We start from the raw sequence: 20,542 nt of genomic DNA on the forward strand, positions 1-20,542 counted from the left end.
TAAATATGTCCCTTAGCTTTACAAGGAGTCACAGGAGGAGTCTGAGTACATGATGAGTCATATTTATAAATCAGTAACATTATAATTAATGTGACACAGTACACACACAATGCTACATTTATGGGGCTGCTTTGCCGCTGTCTCCTGGCAGGAGTGAGTTAACTGTAATCTGATCAGAGCCTGAAAAGGTGAGGTCCTGCCTCCTGTCACACCTTGCTGGTAGCTGGTATTTGGAAGGAGGTAGTGCTGCACAGGCAGGCAGTGGCTTGTATATGCAGAGTGGGTCGGTGTCGAGGGAGGAGAAGGTGTGCGCTGTGCCCTTATGGAAGAACAGAGGGGACAAAGGGCGTCTACGGGATGACCTCTCCCGCAGTGGGCACTGGTAAGGATGAATATAAAGTTTGCTTTGATGAACTGGACTTATGGTTTGTACACAGGGGACAAAGAAGAGAGAGAGAAGTTACAGAGGACATGAAATAGGAGAGGTATGGGAGGGAGAGCGATACCAGACAGGGACAGAGAAGACGGGGGAAGGAGGAACTGAGAGTCTGATATAGTAGAGATCAGTGAGGACTGGAAACTATAATATACTGTATAGGTGCTGGGTGACAGAGGGGTCCAAGAATCATCACCGGTACACAGGTCAGGTCTCTGTGCAAACTGCAGAATGACCACGGAGATGAGAGAGAGGATACATTGGTGACATTCATAGTTTGTAATAAGAGAGGTTGTGTGATAGATATATATATATGTCTTGAGCAGATAAGCACACTTTTTCATTCTCACCAGTGTAGAGTGTATACAGTTACTGCACCATTATCTATCTATCTATCTATCTATCTATCTATCTATCTATCTATCTATCTATCTATCTATCTATCTATCTATCTATCTATTTGTCGAAGACTAGCATCTGTTTATTATGATGTGGTGCAATTTCTCACAAAATTCGAGCTATGAAAATGATTCCTGTAATGTGTTGAGCTGTGTACACACTGACAGATATATTGGCCAATCGACTGATCGGCCAATATATCTGCTGCCCTTCGGCCAGTGTGTACCCGTGGTATGTCTGTGAACATCTTCGTTCACAGACATATCGCATTGGCTGTGCTGTACAGCCAATGGACAGATACTGTATGTATGCAGACCGCCAGTACAGACACAGCGGCAGCCGCGGGGAGGAGGACGGGCAGTGGCGTAACTACTGCCCCCGCAGCCCCCGCGGTGGCTTGGAGGCACTGGATAGCTTGGGGGCGACGGGGGCAGTAGATACGCCACTAGTGGAGGAACTCCCGTGACTCCCTCCATCTGCCGGGCGCCCGCTGAGTGTGTTACCAGCGGGCGCCCGGCTCCTATTGAAACCCCCGGCGGCAGCTGGAGGACGGAGCTCCCTCCGACTTCCGGGTCCCACAGGGCACTATGGGAGTGACGTCATGACGTCACTCCCATAGTGCCGAGGAGCGAACGCCGGGGACGAAGCTCAAGAGTGAGCTCCGTCTTCCGGGTCCCGCAGAGCACTATGGGAGTGACATCATGACATCACTCCCATAGTGCCGAGGAACGGACGCCGGGGTATGGGCGGCAGCCGCACTGGAGCGGGTATAAAAGGTAAGTGGTTTTTTTTGTTTTGTTTTTTTATGTGTTTGTGTGCGCGGGGGGGGGGGGGTGGAGAGCAACTACAGGGGGCTCACTACTGGTTGCAACTACTGGGGGCAACTACAGGGGGCACACTACTGGTTGCAACTACAGGGGCTCACCACTGGGGGCAACAACAGGGGGCTCACTACAAGGGGCAACTACAGGGGGCTCACTACAGGGGGCAACTACTGGGCACAACTACAAGGCGCACTACTAAAATGGGCACAACTACAGGGGGCACTACTAGAAGGGGCACAACTACAAGGGGCACTGCATATGGGCACAATTACAGGGGGCCCTGCATAATGGGCACTACTACAGGGTGCATTGCATGAGGGGCACTATTACAGGGTGGCATGTGTAAGGGGCATTGCTGTGTGGCATGTGTTGTAAGGGGCATTCCGGTGTGGCACACTATGTTGTAAGTGGCATTACTTAGTGTGTCATAATGTGTAAGGCACGTTGCTGTATCATGTAACCACACACCTTAAACGTCGTCTTTGGGTGTGTTTGATCTTTGGGCGGGGGGGGAGTTGGGCAGGAGGGGGGCGTCTGAAACTTTTTTGGCATGGGAGAGCAAAATTTATAGTTACGCCACTGAGGATGGGATACGCCCCCGCCCCGCCCCCCGGAACTCGCGGCCAGACACAGATGATGGCCGGTCAGTGTGTATGAACGACCATCATCTGCAGATATATCTGTATAGTGTGCACCCACCATTAATGAAATAGCTGCTGGTCTAACTTCTATGTGAGACATTTTTTTTAATAAACTGTAGGGGAGATGGATCAAGTATTCTAAAGAGTAGTAGAAGTAGCAACCAACATGCTTGTACTCATCATTTTATATAATGTACTTCATAAATGCTAGCTAGTAACTGGTTGCTATGGGTAACTTCTCTACTTGTCCACTTTTCCACTTTAGAAGGCTTGATACATCTCCCTAAAATACAATTCTGCATTTCACAAAACCGGCTCATTCAAAGACCTTGAGCTATTGTTTGAAATGAATGAGATTCTGCATTTACAATGATAAATGCCTGTACTGGACAGATAATCACATACAATGTGTCTCTAATGTGTGAGCTACTGTTATTTTATTGACTGACCGTCTCCATGATGTCACCTTGCTCTGTGTCATCTCATTAAGGGTACACTCATTGTTACCACTCAGGATTAATCTTTTGTTGTTGTTGACTGTTTAAAGTAAGCATCAAGCTAATTAAAAAGTATTTAAAATATAGAGCAATGAGGGAGTTAGCCCTGACTGGCAATCCAAGGCTGTGGCCCTTATTGAGATTAGATACATTTGATCAAAGCTTTGTTTTAAAAAAGCCTTTTTATTCCAGTAGTGATGACATCTTATTTATAAATGTTTGAACTTCCAAGCAGGTTGATTGTGAGGTAAGTCATATACTGTATTTTCCTATGACTGTACTGGAGCAGTGCCCTAATTGACAGATGTATCACAGTTCACACTTATCACCTTTGAGAATTGACATTTGCATTCAGGGTAGGTCATTTGCTCTGCATGGACATGGTAGAAGCTGTTCTTCTTTCTAAAACTTAAAAAAAATACATTCAAAAAGTGCAGATATTCCAGTGAAATGTAGAATTTTTCTACCCATTGAGTGAAACGGTTAAAGAAATTTTACGCTGTAGATTCGATCATCTCTAATCATCAACATCACTTCACAAAGCTATAAATAATAACTGAATAATGAATTACATACTCTTGAAGGATCTTCTTCACCAAATAATTTTGTACAATACACACAATGGTTTCAGCGTCAGTAACACTAAAGCTGGGTACACAATAAATGATGTGTGCACCCAGCGATGCGACTGATGACCCCCCCTGTCGACGGGCCGACATATCAGGTGGCTGGTACACATTAGAAGAACCGATGCCCGACCGCCCAATAGGTCAGCCCTTGCATCCAGCTGCATGGGGTCGTCAGTCGCATTGTCAGACTGAGCTGCTTGTAGGGACAACCTGACGATGCAACTAACGACCCCACAGGAGCTCGCAATGGCCGACATAGTGGGTACACACTAGACGATTTTGACGATATGTCGGCCCGATGCGTCACATTGGGCAAAATATTGTCTAATGTGTATCCAACTTAAAGTGTGCCTGTTTCCTGCTCTTATAGGGCTGGTGCAAATGCTCACTGATAGTGGTGATGGGTACGTCAACAAACAGATGGATACGGGCAGTGCAGCCAAATAGATGTGTGCATCTCTCCTTACGGGTGAATATTCAAATACATTTCCGTGCACGCAGTGCGGTGGCTGAGTTGCGCGAAACTGTGAATCAGCCCCAATGGAAGCATCCATTTTGGGAGCGAACAAGTATTTAAGAAAAGCAGCCTATTGACAGCATTGAGACTTGAGACACAAAATGGCTGCATCTGCTGTGTGCAGGTGATGGATACACTTTACTGTCTTGTAAAGGAGCCCAACCTGTTAACATATATTTATAATACAGTATATATTCAGCCCTTTAACATATTTGGCATTTTTGACTCAGAATACCCATAATGCCATTTATACAGGATAATTATAGATTAAACAGCTGTGTCTCACTTTTGTACTTGCATGTACTATGTAAACTTTTAATGTGTTGAGTAAAAACATTATTTAGGAGGAATAATATAATAATATTAATGTCATTTCCTGCTGTATATCTTAGTCCACACTATAATCCTTTGTACACTTTGTCAGGCTACTCTCCTATACACCTCTATTAGCTGAATGTGCTGTCTCAGCAGTAGTTAAATTATGATTACTATTTCTAGCTTTGTTTGTCGGCTGCTTTGTATAGTCAGGCAATGTGGAGGGGGAATTTCCTGTGGTTAAATTTGCATCTCTACAGCCTGCGTGTCGTCCTATTACTAGCAGAGACCAGACCATGGAGAATGCAACATTATGTCAGTATACCATTTGAGACTTTTGGGCCTACTTATGAAATAGCCACCAAAAGACAGATATTCTGCGATGGCCAGCCAGTCAGGGCTATTTCTATCCTTGCATGACCAGGAATTGTCAGGTCATACATAAGCACATTAATCTCAAGCTTACAAGTACAGATTTCTAAAAATTAAAACACTATATAATTAAAAAAAATATTATTTAATATAGTAAAACAAATAAAATATGCTTCATTGGAATAATAAAGCATTTTTCTTGGTACAGTTGCTGCTAATGCCATCCTGATATGGTGGTAGCATAGGAGGGCAGCCAACAGTACTGCTTTATATCAGAAAGTAGCCCCTGTGAGGGCCACCACTAGGGATGCCTGGTAATGGCCATGGCAGGCTGTGGGATTGATAAATAGGGAGATTCCCTAAATCATGTGACAATGCCAGATTTATGGGTGTTTGATAAAATGATAGCTTAAGTTTTCTTATCAATAATATATTATCGATGACCTCAGAGCAAATCATAGCACCCTCTGTGGTCAAATTATGGAGAAAAATGTTAGTCCATTTGCTTAGATTGAAACAGTATTTTTAATTTCTTTGTTTTGTGCTTCTCTTCAGGATTAATGGAATCCATCAAAATGAAGCAGTGTTTTTATAATGAAAGCATTGGATTCTTCTACAACAAGAGTGAGAAAGATTTAACGACTGAATGGAGACCAAAAGACAGACTAGTAGTCGGCCTGGGACTTACCGTGTGTGTCTTTGTGCTTTTGACCAATATATTGGTCATCACAGCCATAATTATAAACAAAAAGTTCCACTATCCTATTTACTATCTCCTGGGGAATCTGGCAGCGGCAGACCTATTTGCCGGTGTAGCGTACACTTATCTCATGTTCCATACTGGGCCACGGACTGCTAGCCTGACTGTGAAAACATGGCTCCTGCGACAAAGTTTACTAGACACCAGTCTCACAGCTTCTGTGGCCAATCTACTGGCAATAGCGGTAGAGCGGCATCAGACTATCTTTACTATGCAACTCCACAGCAAGATGACCAACCAACGTGTCTGCATTCTCATCGCCTGTATTTGGCTTACAGCTCTGTTACTGGGTCTCATACCATCTTTCGGCTGGCACTGCATTTGCAACATTGAGTCTTGCTCCCGAATGGCCCCACTGTACAGCCGGAGTTATCTTATCTTCTGGGCGGTATCCAACTTGGTAGCCTTTTTGATTATGATGATAGTTTACATGCATATCTTTGTGTATGTCAAGAGAAGGATGGTTAGGATGTCCAAGCACACGTCTTTCCATCCCAAGTACCGGGAGACCATGATAAATTTGATGAAGACCGTGTTCATCATCTTGAGTAAGTACTCTGTGATAGTTTATCATGTAGTACAGCAATGTGATCTCAATATGGTGCACAAATTGTTTTCTGTTACAGGTTAGTTCCACATTTATGTCATATAAAAGGGTTTCAGCTTGATATTATTTATACTCCTCACGCCTCAGTTCTCCATCTCTAATCCCTTAGTGGCATCCCTTCCCTGGGATACTTTTTTGCTTGCTTAGTTTACCTATTTACAGTTACAATTACAGTGACTCTCTTATTGCCAACCATTGAAATCATCTCTAATGGCGGGTACACACTTGTGTACTCAGAACCCAAAGATGGTAACCAAAGCTAGCCAGACTTTTGGAAAATGTGAGTGGAATTAAGGTTTTAGGTTTGTTGTTTTCCTTTCAGGATTTTCAATTCTCTTATTGTGAAGGAGTATATACATACCCTTCCTCTATTCCTGAGGGGAAAATTGGGTAGGATTATCATACGCTCCTGAGAAGTCCAAAGCATTCACAGTCTTCTCAAAGCACACTCATCTTGGGCAATATCACAAGGCCCCCATACATCAGCAATTGTGCAATCGATTGTGTATAAAAATCTTTCCCTTTTTCAATCCATTGCAGAATTGCCACAATCGATTGAAAAAGGAAAGATTTTTATACGCAATCGATTGCAAATTGCACAATTGCTGCAATCAATTGCTGATGTAAGGGGGCCTACATTCACACCAATTATGATTGCTCAAAATCTGGACTGTCCAGTGGAAATCAGGACAGCTGACAGGCATGGAAGTATGACTGCTTAGTAAAAGTGGAAACAGACCTTTTGAACAAGCAACCCAACATTCAAAATAGCACGGCTATTAACAGCAGCATAAGGGGTGAGTTGTTTCTTGGGGAGGGGAGAGATTTGCCTTACGCAATGCTTTATGTCTCAGAGATGATGCTAGCAGAGTTCCTAGTGAACTGATTCAATGAATCATGGGGTAAGCCAGGGCCTCATATGTGTGGTGTTTGTATGTTTTCCCATGTTTGCACAAATTAAATCTGGGTGCACCAGTTTCATCCATTTTTATGTAGTTAAGAAATTAAACTGTAAGCTCGATAAGGATGGAATTCAAACGATTAAATATTTTCCGTGAAATTAAAATAAAATGAAATATTGTTTTAACTCACAAATGGGCTGCTCCATTTTGAAGAGCTGACAGGTGTCCATTTTTGACCTTTTTAAATTGAAATTGTTTTTTTTTTTTATCCGGTTCACGCATAAGTAGTAATACCTAAAACTCAGAGTTTTTGGGCTCTGTTCATTCATGTACAAAATGAAATGGCTGCCGGAAAGATATCACAAAATATTGCATCACAACGATGGTGACATATAGTAACTTTTGTAGCCATTTAGGAAGACTTACCTTATCAGCGACATCCTCTGATAAGCAGCCCCTCCTCGATCCCGGCAACACTTCTTCACAATGTGCATGCCCGGCAGTGCAGTATGATCCAGCGTCTACTCACATGAGGGTGGGCGCTGGACACAAGGGGCAGAGCGACAGAGAAGGAGCAGGACCTACGCTCCAGTTAATTTCACCACCTCCAACCAAAATTAAATGGAGAGTCAAAATGAAAACGTGATGTTTCAGATCTGAATAGCTCTCTCCATACTATTGCATAGGGAAGCAATTCTAACACTAATCAGGGGAACCACTAATCTTACATTTCTCTACGTAAACCCCTTCCCTAAATAGGTCAAAGAAGTGAAAAGCTCTAATATCAGTGAAACCGGGCTTTGTTTTCACTTCTTCATGAATAGAGCCCTTTGACTTTTAGTTCCAGTTATTGAAAAACAAAAATATTTTAGCATCATTTCCCTGTGAAAAAGTTCTGTTGACCTGCAGAAGAAGGACTGCGGTACACGTGGGAGCAAAGACCTGTCACATTGCCGGCTGGGATCTCTTGGAAAAGGACTTTTTTCCATTTGATAGATAGGCCTAAAAGAGAAAATGTAGGCTACTGTTTCAGGGGTGAATCGGTGATAGGTATAAAGTACTATAGAGCAACAGCTCACATGGACCTTGTCATATGTGTAACTCTGGGTACACACTTAAAGATTTTCTGTCCAACCATCCAACTAGTTGATTGGTTGGAATGAAAATCTAGTAAGGAATGAAAGCAAATGACAATCAGCAATTTGCTCCCAAACGCCGGAAAATGGTCAAAAACTGTTGTTTGAACAAATTGTTTAGATCAAACATTTAACAAACTTGTCTGACGACCGTTTTCATCTGTTTTCTGGCATTTAGGAGCAAATTGCTGATCATCAGTTACTCCCATACGTTACCAGATTTTCATTCCAACCAATTAACTAGTTGGATGGTTGGACAGAAAATCTTTACGTGTGTACCCAGCTTTGTTAGAGCTGTAATCTTTAAAACTGAGGAATTTAGGTCACGTTAGGAGTGGTAGCTGAGTAATCTGTGGCCTTAAAGTCATCGGATGGTTACTAGTGAGGTGCAGTCTGATATGACACGCTGGTAAGCTGGTAAACAGCTGTGTATATATTTGTGTATATATTTGTATAATAAAGTATTTATTTATACAGTATATGACAAAGGAGGCGATCTTGTAATCTTTAGATATTTACTCTGAACAACCATGTGGATATACTGCTGACTTCAGTAGAGGTTGTTATTTTATTGCAGCAGGTGACATAATGTAAATGTTGATTGATTCTATCAGTAACATACACTTAATTATTCAAGTAATCAAAACCAAATACTAACAGCATGCTCTGTTGTTACTTGTTAGTAGAACACTACCCTATTACCCATATCTTGTAACTTGTTAAGTTGGGGAATCGGAACAAAGTGTATGCACCACTGGTATGTTGCAGCTATATCATACCTGCCAACCTTCTTGCTTGCATCAGGACAGTCCTAATTTTGGAGGACTGTTGTGCCATACTGCAATTCAGAGTTTTGTCCTGATTTGCAAGGGTTTGGAAGTATCCAGCACATATAAAGTTGTTTTCTGGTTAAAAAAAGAAAAGAAAAAAAAAAGCCAGGCTCATTGCCTCGCTAAAGACATCCAAATGTTGGGTGATATGCAAAACAGCCTATTCCAGGCCTGGGCAGCCTGTGGTTCTCCAGCTGTTGTGACACTCCAAGTCCCAGCATGCTTTACCAGCTGTGGCTCTCCAGCTGTAGTTTCACAACAGCTGGAGACGCACAGCTTGGCCAGGCCAGGGCTGGCCTATACCATGCAGCATTTTTTCTTTTGTGGTCTTTCCAGATAAAACCTTCCCTTCTATGTACATGCTAAATATTCATACCTCCCATTTCCATTTGCCCATTACCATTACATGTTGCAGTTATAAGAAAATGTGTTTTATTATCAAACATTAGTTTAGATCAGGGGTGGGAACCTTTTTTCTGCCGAGGGCCATTTGTATATTTCTAACATCATTTGCGGGCTCGGTGCAGGCCACGCCCCTCCACGTGATGTCACATGGAGGGGGTGGGTCTACAATCACCGGTGATTACAGGATGCTCCAGGGAGCTGTAAGGGCAGCGGTGTGTCCGTCTGAAGCATCCTAAGGACGCCCCAGGCTACACTGCTGCATAGATTCTGGCTGCAAGGTGCCATTCTAGACACCCTACTAGCTATATGAGGCTAGCAGGAAAAAGCTGCTAGATTTATTGAATTTCGAGTCCCAGCTGCGGTTGTCTAGGCCAGACCAAATGATTTTGTGGGCATTATACGGCCCGCAGGCAGGATGATCTCCACCCCTGGTTTAGATTATAGTGAGTGGGAGGAAGAGGATGCCCAGCTACCTTGCAATACTGGCCGGGTACTGGTAAGCTCAGGCTTACTTCTTTGCAGGCCAGTCGGAATCAATTTTGCGCATGCATGGCCCGGCATTGCCAGGTCACACGGGCACACTGCACTGAAAGCCGAGTGTCACTGCATATTCTTAAAACATTCAAAAATAATAAGAAAACAAGATGGTAAAAAAAAGAATGAGATGTTAAATGGAAAACAAATACTTAATCTAATGATGTTTTTCTGTATTCCCCATTGCTATTGCCATCCTGAGAAGAATACCTTTCAGATCCTTGTTAAATTGGCTTTTCATGGAGAAGCTGTTGTCAGAGTCATCTGGCTGATTATGGCGTATTAAGAGGAGGGGGCCCATGTGCAGTCTCCATCTGGGGCCCCGCGGCTGGAAGCGCACTGAATGCAGCAGTAGACACTAGTCTGTGCCCAGAGTCTACTGCGCATGCGCAGATCACTGGTGAAATGGCGCGGCAGCCATTTTACCGACGATTTCCCTACTGTGCATGCGCAAAACGCTGGGGTAAAGGACCCGTTCGCAGCCTAGGAAGAGCCAGTCTGAAGGGGTCTCACCCGGGATGGACCTGTGTACTAATCCCGGGTGTGACCCGGGATAGCAGTGTGAAAGGGGTATTAGTGATTCTTAGCTGCCCAACGATGCTGGCTGGCCTCTGTAAGAAGAGTATTACACTTTGCCAGTGTTGATGGAGTGTATGCCTGACTTAGGTATCCGGTTGACTGGTTGACATCAAACAGGTCGACATTCACAAGGTCAACGCCAGAAGGTCTACACATTCTGAATGTGGACAGTCAGAAGGTCGACATGGTCATTAGGTCGTTCACAAATATGTAGATATGTGTTTAGGCCAGCATGGTTAAATTATCGACAATTTCAAAAGGTTGACATTTAACTTGTCGATGCAAAAAGTCAACGTATTATTTTTTGAGGGTTAGGTTTAGGGTTAGGCTAAAAAAAAAACATATGTCAACATTTTTGTATCGACATGTTAAATGGTGACCTTTTTTTAATGTGTCGACCAAAAGAGAATTGCAACAGTGAACTGCAGCAGTGCCCGTCTTGCCGCTGTCCTTGTTAAACAGTCTACCTCATGCTTTTCATGGGAAAGCTTTGAGTGAAGAAACATCATAAATCTTTTTATACGCTGAAAACTAATGGATATATTTATTTAAAAAGGAAACCCAATGGGCCTATGTATTAATAATTACGGCAGTGTCACGATTATTAGCAGTCCGTATCGTGACAGACATTTTCATTTTTAACTAATTTATCCCTTCTGTAAAGTCTTCTGAATTTTGGCTATCAATACATATTGGGGATTCATAAAAAATTGGGCTTGATAAATATGCTTCCAAAAGAGAAAAAATAAATGAGTCCTTTTGAAGGCATACTTATCCTATAGTTTTTATATATAAATCGTACCTATATCAATCATATATTAAAAAGTAGATTTTTTTTCATACGATTCCTTATCTGGCTGCTATCACTGTACCTGCTAGCAATAAACTTAGCCTCTATGATAAAGCTAAGAACAGGTGCGATGATGACGGAACTTTAGGGTAGGGCGAGTTGAGTAACATGTGGTAATGGTGACATGACTGGATTTATACTATAGATGTGCTTATTGTGCTTAACAGGAAGTGCAGCCACGACAGGTTTGGGTCCCCCTATTCTGAGACCCCGGCTCCTCCTGAGGGGCTCAAAGGCCACCAACATGGAATTGTGGTCAACAGACCACAATTCCATTTAGTGTCTCAAAACTTGTGGTTTGTAGTTTGAGATTTGTTATTGGTGTTAGAGGGAGTAGTAGGTATTACCGCCAGCCGCATGGCCGGCGGTTCAGATCCTGACAGCGGCAGCCAGACAAGGGTGAAGATCCCGATCGTCCCTAAGGTAAGTATCGCTAACCTAATTCCCCCCCCCTAACCCTCCCTTAGGGGTGCCTAACCCTAACCCCCCCAAGTGCCTAACACTAATACCCCCTCTAAGTGTCTAAACCTAACCCCCCCCCCCTTCCCCGCAGCCTAAACCTAAGTCCCCCGGGCAGAGCCTTAACTAGACTTTTTGGTGCCCTGTGCCAGAAAGAGCTTTGGCTCTCCCCTAATTTTTCAAAGGGACATAATGCACCCAAAAAAGGGCCATGGCTTCATGGGGAAGGGCAAGGGAAGAGATAGGAGAGGCCAGGAGATGCTGGGGATGAAATAAGAGGAAGCTACAAGCAAGAATGATAATAAACAGAAATTTGACAGGCCCAAACAGCACCCCCTGACCTGTGGTGCCCTCTGCAATGGCACCGGCCGCACTACCCTAGCTACGGCCCTGTCCCCGGAGGAGTGCCTAACCCTAACCCCCCCTTCCCCTAGCCTAAACCTAACCCTCCAAGGGGGGGTGCCTATCCCTAAGTCCCCCCGGGAGCCCTAAACCTAATTCTCCCCCCCCCCCCCCCGCAGCTGTCTGCGCCCGGCTTACCTTCGTTCGATATGCCGGGCGTTGGTCTTCCGGTGTATGGTTAATGATAGGCGTCGAGTTTTCGACGCCTGTCATTAGTACCACGCCGGGATTAGAAAGTCTGGAAGCCGGTGGTCGGCATTTAGACCGTGGGCTTCCAAACTACACCCGTGTTGGAGGCTCCTTTTGAGGTTCGCCATTCTCTGGTCATTTGCATTAAATTTTTAAATATTTTTAAATAATACTAAATTATTTTAACTTTGCTGTTTACATTTGAGGGTCCCATTTAAAGTAGTTAAATATAAATGCATCATTGACAAATTGGTTCGAGAAAAAGTTTGTGGCACATTTGTTTCTGGCCATCATTTTCCTCTACTGCACATCTCCTGTCCTGATCACTAGGTCACCTCCTGTATACACAATGTAGCGTACAGGCCATAAATAGATACTGTAGGATGTAACTCTGTGATTTTGCTCTGTACTGGTATCTGCTTATGTCAGCTTTAAAACATGCCGTAAAAGTGTCCAGTCAGTGCACTTATCAATCCATTAGGAACCAGGAACCTATTTATTAAAATTGTACTCATTGTGGTGATAAAAACTACCTTTTACCACATTTATCAACACAATCACACATTAATTAATTGCCCCCCGGGGATGCTGTTGCAGAATGGTAAAAGTTACCTAAGTCTCCGCCATTGTGGGTATGAGTGAGTCGATTTTTCAGCACAAACGGAAAAAAAAGAGTTAAAATAAAGTATTTTAAAACTAAAACACAGATAAACAACATTAAATATAAGTTATACATTACCTTACATTAATAAAGTTATCTTTATCAAATAAACATTTCAATGTATGTAAATATTTATATAATCTTGAATTAGCCTGGCACTCTGGATACAATGAACAACTGTAGGGTGCCTTCCTCAATCAAAATGCAATATCCCAGGTCCTTATAAGTAAGAACAAGGCGGCACTCCAAAGCACAATGTAAAAAAGTTTTGTATTCAATTCATCAAAGTGACATAAGAGAAATCATCGACGTTAGCCTCAGGACTTTGATGAATTGAATACAAAACTTTTTAACATTGTGCTTTGGAGTGTCGCCTTGTTCTTACTTATAAGGACCTGGGATATTATATATATATATATACATATATATATATATATATATATATATATATATGAAATATATATTACTATAAAATGGGCACATCGTTGTGTAATACAATTATTAAAATATATGGTGCTTAGCTGCTTGCACTTAAAGAGCTCCTGGGTGCATGGTAGTCTATTTGATTTTCAGTTGCACAAATTACATCTGTCATGTACACATGGAGTAGATGGCCATCTTTTTATCCTATGCTGGTTGTTGAAGTGTATAGAGGCATGCATTGCATGGCCAGGTAAATCTGCGGTATACAATCGGGAAGCCGGCTGCCAGCTGCCGGAATCCCGGCAGCCGGCTTCCCGAATACTTTATCTCGCAGTGGGATAAATGACTTGCGTCTATATCTAGACGCCTGTCATTTCCCCGACACTGGGAAACCGGCGCCCGGCATCCCGATCGAAGGGATGATGGGCGCCGCGAGCAGACAGCCATGGGGGGGGGGAGGGTTAGGTTTATGGCACCCGGGGGGGATTTAGGGTTAGGCACCCCCCCGGGAGGGTTAGGCTAGGGGGAGGGAGGGTTAGGATTAGGCACCCCCCCGGGGGACTTAGGTTTATGCAGCGGGGAAGGGGTGGAGTTAGGGTTAGGCACTTAGAGGGGGGATTAGGGTTAGGCACAGGGGGGGAGGTTAGGGTTAGGCATCCCTAAGGAGGGTTAGGGTTAGGGGGATTAGGTTAGATTAGTTGATACTTACCTTACCACGATCAGGATTTCCAGCGCTGTCGGGCTTCCGCTGCCGGGCTCTGCTGTTTTGTCGGGCTGCCGCTGCCGGGATTCGAACTCACGGCTATTCGGCAGCCGGGATATCATACCGATCTGCTCACCAATGATGATTTTGGTGAAGTTTCCTGATGGAGCATAGAATTACAGTTCAAAGCAAAGTATCTCTGCCCAGGCAGGTCTGTCTGTGGATAGTCATGTAACTAGCACGCATTGTAAACCTGTACTGATCAGGATCCTACACAAGTGTAGAAGCTGCCTGGCAGACGGGGTGTGTGGTGAGGGACTATTATACATTAAATTGTGTAATATATGGTTCCATATGTTTATGGAATTGGCGGTTGATGATGGGAGGCTGGTGTCAGTAGAGAGAGGAATACATGCTCTAACAGGCTTTCATAACTGTGTGTAAAACAGCAACAGGCCCCAGGCCTCAGTTTTCATATCTTTCATCTCTCAAACCTCAACATCTCATGGTTATAGCATCGCTGTACAGTACCATGATATCATGGGGAATACTTGGTGGAAATGTTGAGCCTAAACTAAATGCCATCAAATCTTAACAGGCCATAGTCACTCTATTCAAATATGCAAGTATAGTTTCTGGAGACCTATATGTAATGTTTGCATTAAACCCAATTCTACCAAACAGCTTGTATCAATTTTCATTAAGCTAAATACTACATAATATTTCCCAACTGTTTTTAAAGCTGTTGGGAGCTTCACAGCATTGAAGACCTTGTCCTCTTTTGGAAACGTTTAATAACATAACAATCAAGTTTGTGTCATCCCCCAGTGTAAGTCATTACATATTCAGCGTCCACACTTCTGTCTATTTAGGTTACCAGATGATCTTAAAGTGGCATACCTTCCAGCTGTCTCAATGTCAGCTGGACAGACCCACGTTTCAGGCACTGTTCTGCTGTCCGACCTGAGGGCGCAGTGTCCCGAGAGGAGGCTGGGTGTAGGACAACAGCTGCCAGAGAAATGGGGGTGTGGCCTAGTTGGCTGAATGTCACGCCCCCTTTTCATGCCTTGGTGTCTTCAGTGCCATCTTCCCAGTGATACTCGTGAAGATGGCACATGTGCACAAGAGAACAAGGGCTTTGCCCCAAAATAAGATGTCACTGGGAAGATGGAGATTCAGAGGAGTAGGGACCCTCTTGTCAAAATAAGTAAACTCTGGGTGCAGGGGGTGTTCGGTGCGGGTCCCCGTGGACCCAGGGGCTCGTGTGCACAACACACCCTGCACCCACTGTAGACACGCCTATGGTTCCAGTTCCACTGGGCATGTGTGAACTGCAAGAAGCATACACCGATTTCCAACTAGCTGGAGAAACATTAATAGTACTGTTACCGCTGACTGCCAGTATACAGTGGCCCCAGTAATATCGCTGTAATATGCAGTGATAGAAAATCCATGTTATCGCTGTATAATAATAAATAGGTCTGCTTATGTGATGTACATTTAGAGTAGGACATATGAGTATGGATATAGACGGAGGAGGACATGTGGGGGATGGGAGGGGTCACAGCAGGGTTAAACACCTCATGAAATACTTTCACTTTAAAATAGGTGTTTATTGTGATATACAGTATAAATCCATAGATATGGTATGCATTCCAGTGCCATCCTCCTTATTCATAGTCTAGGCAGCTAGCAACAAGCCGCAAGTCTTATCATGCTCTAGTGCTGGGGTAGACAACCTGTGGCCCCCAGCTGCTGTGGAAATACACATCCCAGCATCCCTTGCCACTGTTAGGGCATACTGAATCTGTGGCAGGGCATGCTGGGATGTCTAGTTCCACAGTAACTGGAGTGTCACAGGTTGCCTACCCCTGATCTAGTGATTGTTGACTAGTAGTTATAATTAAACAAAAGCCGTCAACACTGTTTTAAAGGATAGAATGTTTTTTCTTACGTAAATAATTAAAATAAATATAAACTATATATTTTATTCCTTTTATATAATTTATTTTCTATCTCTAATAGTTATTTTAGATACATTCCAGTAGAGCATAGATATACTGTATATATGTAAATCGAGTTGGGTACGGGATGTCTGCGCTTGGGGTCCCGGCGTTCAAAATCCTGACGCTGGCATCCCGACAGGGTTAGGATACTGACACATGTCGGTAATAGCCTAACCCTTCTCCTACTCCTACCCCTCCAGTGATGTGCGGTCAGGTGAGGCAGAGCCTTTCCTGTCATACTTAGGTATCCTCCAGAGTTTTGACTATAAAAATTATAAGAAAAATGTAAAGAAAATTTTATAAATATCTTCTTTGTATTATTGTAATAATTTTTATAGTCAAAACTCTGGAGTAAAAAGTGTTTGTCAGGTAACGATACTGGATCAGAACCTCTATACACACCTACCTATACCTTCTAATATCCTGCCTATACCTTCTAATATCCTGCCTATACCTTCTAAGGATAACGCTAATTTGCATACGCAGTCATACAGTAAATAAAGACTTAGACCTGGAATCTGTGGTTCCAAAGAACAAGTATTATTCAAGTAAAAGTACAGTCAGTTACACGCTATTGATCCAGACACAATTTAGGCGCAAAAGGAATTATACAGACCCAAGTACAGTATACATACGCAGCGCTTCCGGTACCAGGTGCTAGGCATCAGCAAGAAACCCCTCGTCTATCAGCATTCGGCACGAAGACTAAAACCCAGTGTTGGAGCACACATATTTATACCCCCCAGGAATAGGTAAAACAATAGAGACGTTTGTTGCTGATGCTATTGGTTCCCAAGGGGGATCCATCTGTTACGGAGCATTTAACAGGCTGGTTCAAATAGACTCTCCCTGCCTCTAACAGCTGGGGGTCTCTCCCTTCCCGCCCCCTGTAACAGTTAATACATTTTGTTGCTTGAAGTCTCTGGGATCCATAACTCGAGAATGCATAATGCGATCTCCCCACCGATTACACAGGAATACTGTGGAAAGAGTACGCATCAGAACAAAACCAAACACGGCTTTCTTAGCATGTATAAAACCTTAGTTACCAAATATCTTTATTTCACAGCATTTACAAATCTTATATCTTAAAGCTAATGGAACCTTGTAAGTGAATATGTAATGTGTGAGTGTACGGGGTTTGATATGAAGACGCTAGTTAACTTGGTGCGGATGCGAGCGCATTTAGCTACTAAACGGTGTTTTCATTCGGGGTCTTGTGCATTCGCTAATATGCGACTAGTTAACATCGCTATTATGCGTATTATCGTGTATATGAGAAATGATGGGAGATGCAATCGCATGGTGCTAATAGTATTACCGCCACATGTACTAAAATGTGAGTTTATCTAAAATGGCGTTTAGGTGGCCATTCGCAAAATGGCATCTTGCGATCTCATTTTCAAGATGGCGTCTTGCGGCCAGTCGCAAGATGGCGTCGCTGCGATTAAATTTTAAACTGAACTTGTCTCAGCCAATTACTCAGCTTCGACAGTCCACCCTTTGATAACAAACAACATGCTATCACTATCTGCTATTAGAATTTAATTTAGGCTTACATTTACATATTATTTAGTGTTATTGTGGGATGGCACAAGTTGGTTCTTAATCCATAAATAATGTGTCTCTGGATGGGGACATAAAACTACTATTATACGCACACCGTGGATCTTGGAAGATCATGTGAAAGGTGTGGGAATGCACCAGTCTTATAAAAGCAGTCTTGAAGGGGAATTTAGACTTTACATTATCTGAGGTGTTTTAAAAATAACATTTCAATAATACATTCTATGCATGGCTAAATATAATACATTAAATGATGGTATTTCCTAGTTCAGGGTTGTAATGCAGTTCTATATTTACCTCGGTATTCATATTGTCATTACTGACCACCATCATAGTTTTGTTCTTGCGTTTTACTCTATTTTTACATTTTCCACACTTCAACACAATAGGAACACACCGGACGCATATGCCAATTATTATGATGACAATTAGTATAAGGATCAAGAATTTACCTATGCTGACGATCACTTCCTGGACCCATTCCCCTAGACCTGAGAACCATTTCACTGGGTTCAGCCATGAAACCCATCCTTCTATCTTCTCCCCTACTTCAGCCACTGAAGCGTTATGGTTCTTACGAAACTCCCATTTTAGCTGCAGAATTTCATCCATCTTTCGGTCTATCACCTCCTTGGGGTCGTTGGTATCATTGGTGACATAGGTGCAACATTTTACTCCAAATTGGGTGGCCAATGTTACGCAATACCCTCCAGTAACAGCAGTTAAATAATTCAGCACTAGCCTGTGTTGCACCAGTTCTTTCTTGTACGCTTGCAATTCTCTCCCTGTATACCTGAATGTGTCATCGTACATCTCGGTGATATTATCTATCAATTTAGCAAGTTCCTGGATATATCTAAAATTTAATGTACCCCGAGCAATCCTGGTGGGATCCAATGTGACTAAAACTTGAAAGCCAGTTGTCTCACTGATTAACTTGAGTGGCTTTATGTACGTCACCAGGTATCATATTTGTTTTGCCTTTGTGTTCATATTGTGTGTGAAGATATGGTGACGGTGTGTTTTTATGTATACCAAGCATTTCAACATGTGTGAGGGTCATAACTTCTGGGACTACTCTTCCCAGGTAACACAAACCTTCGGAAGTCGGGGAGAGCCATTTATACGCTTTTCTTCCACAGATGAAATATACATTATCAGGGAGAACATAAGGAATGGTATGCATCATTATCATTAAGCACATTTCCCTTGCAAACAATCCTATTTCTGGGTCTTCCATCTGGTACATGCAAGTTTCTGGCTGTATTATTTTAGCACAATAACAATTTGGCACCTTACCAATAATTTCTTTGGTGGAACTCAATGTATACCGATACCTAAAATGTTTCCCACCAGACTAAGGTTGGTCAGCCACTCCCCTGATTGGCATTGCACTCCTCCTGACTCCACTCCATCAGCACTGCCATCAGCTCCCATTTCCTCGATCGGTCTCCCATCACAGAAACTGGATACTCCCGAACCGACCAAGATGGTAAACACTCTAAAAGAGAATATGAAAATGAACACAGCAGGCCCATCCATTGTCACAACAAGACCTGCAGATTTCTTTTTTTTTGTTCAGGTATCTCACTACAACCTGTTCAATCCTCCCGGAACAAGATCACGAGCGACAGGTCCACACTATCAGCCTTGTCTCCGACTTGTTTCTCCACTGGTTGATTGACCTTTTTGCAGTGAGTGGAATGGACTTAGGTATCTCTCTCAGCCACCTTCAAAGATGTAGTACTCGTCAGCACCACCTGGTACGGACCTTCCCACCTATCAGTCAAACAACCTGATCATTACATATTCTCCTGGTTCAACATCATGACAGTTAGTTTCAGTCATATCATTAGACAACAATTTCAGTTTCTGCTGCTGTTGCTTTAACTGCTTACTCATTGATATAAGATACTTTACAGTTACCTCGTTGTTACCCTTGAGGTCTTCCTGTGGACTTATAATCAAATGAGGTTGTCTACCGAACAATATTTCAAATGGGGACAGATTCAGAGGAGGTCTAGGAGTGGTCTTTTGCTATGTAGGACCAAAGGTAATTCTTCTGGCCAGCCTAGTCCAGTCTCTGCCATGATTTTACTTAACTTATTTTTAATAGTCCCGTTCATTCTCTCTACCTTAGCACTGGCTTGCGGTCGGTAGGGGGTATGAAGTCGGCTATTAATACCCATCAGCTTACACATATTTTGAAAAACATCACCTGTGAAATGAGTACTCCTATCACTCTCGATGATTTTAGGGATACCGTACCTGCATAGAAATTCCTGAACTATTTTCTTGGCAGTAAACGCAGCAGTATTAGTGGCCGCTGGGTAGGTCTCAACCCAGTTAGAAAATACGTCTGTGCACACTAATACATACTTAAGGTTCCTGCAGGGTGGTAATTGGATGAAATCAATTTGTATCACCTGGAAAGGTCCTTCAGTTGGTGGAATGTGGGACGGTACGGTAGGGATCGCTTTCCCTATGTTCTTTCTCAAGCAGGTCAGACAGGACATTGCTATCTTTTCTGTTTGTGAAGAAAAACCTGGTGCGCACCCCACCAACTTGCACATACCCTGTTTACCCAGATGAGTCAGGCCGTGTGCTGCCTCAGCCAGGCTGGGGTAATATGCCTTGGGGGCTACTGGCTTACCATGTCCATCCCTCCAGAGCCCAGAGGACTCTTGCCCACATCCTTGGACTTCCAAATGGATTTTTCCTGAATTGAACACAAATTTTGCATCTCAATTAATTTCATCATATCAATTGTTTGGAATGACATAATTGTTTCAGTTGGAGAAAACATTTTTAACCCTGATGCCCATTTTGCAGCTTCATCAGCTCTGTTATTGCCCAGTGACACCGGGTCATCCTCACATGTATGGGCTTTGCATTTAATT

At 43.1% G+C, this 20,542-nt stretch overlaps 1 protein-coding gene across 2 annotated transcripts in view; it reads left to right on the plus strand.

The window, feature by feature from the left end:
- Window positions 1-20,542, plus strand: part of LPAR2 (lysophosphatidic acid receptor 2) — a 76,439-nt gene that overhangs the window by 23,437 nt on the left and 32,460 nt on the right. The window contains exons 1-2 of one of the 2 annotated variants that reach the window (XM_088455119.1): window positions 272-382; window positions 5,186-5,938. In XM_088455119.1, the coding sequence (XP_088311245.1) occupies window positions 358-382; window positions 5,186-5,938 (778 nt within the window). In that variant the 5' untranslated portion in view covers window positions 272-357. Of the gene's footprint in view, window positions 1-271; window positions 383-5,185; window positions 5,939-20,542 lie in introns of those variants that run through there. The other variant, XM_088455120.1, reaches the window with a different exon arrangement.

Source organism: Taudactylus pleione, unplaced genomic scaffold (genome assembly GCF_031769625.1).
Source record: "Taudactylus pleione unplaced genomic scaffold, aTauple2 ptg000644l, whole genome shotgun sequence".
NCBI lineage: Eukaryota > Metazoa > Chordata > Amphibia > Anura > Myobatrachidae > Taudactylus > Taudactylus pleione.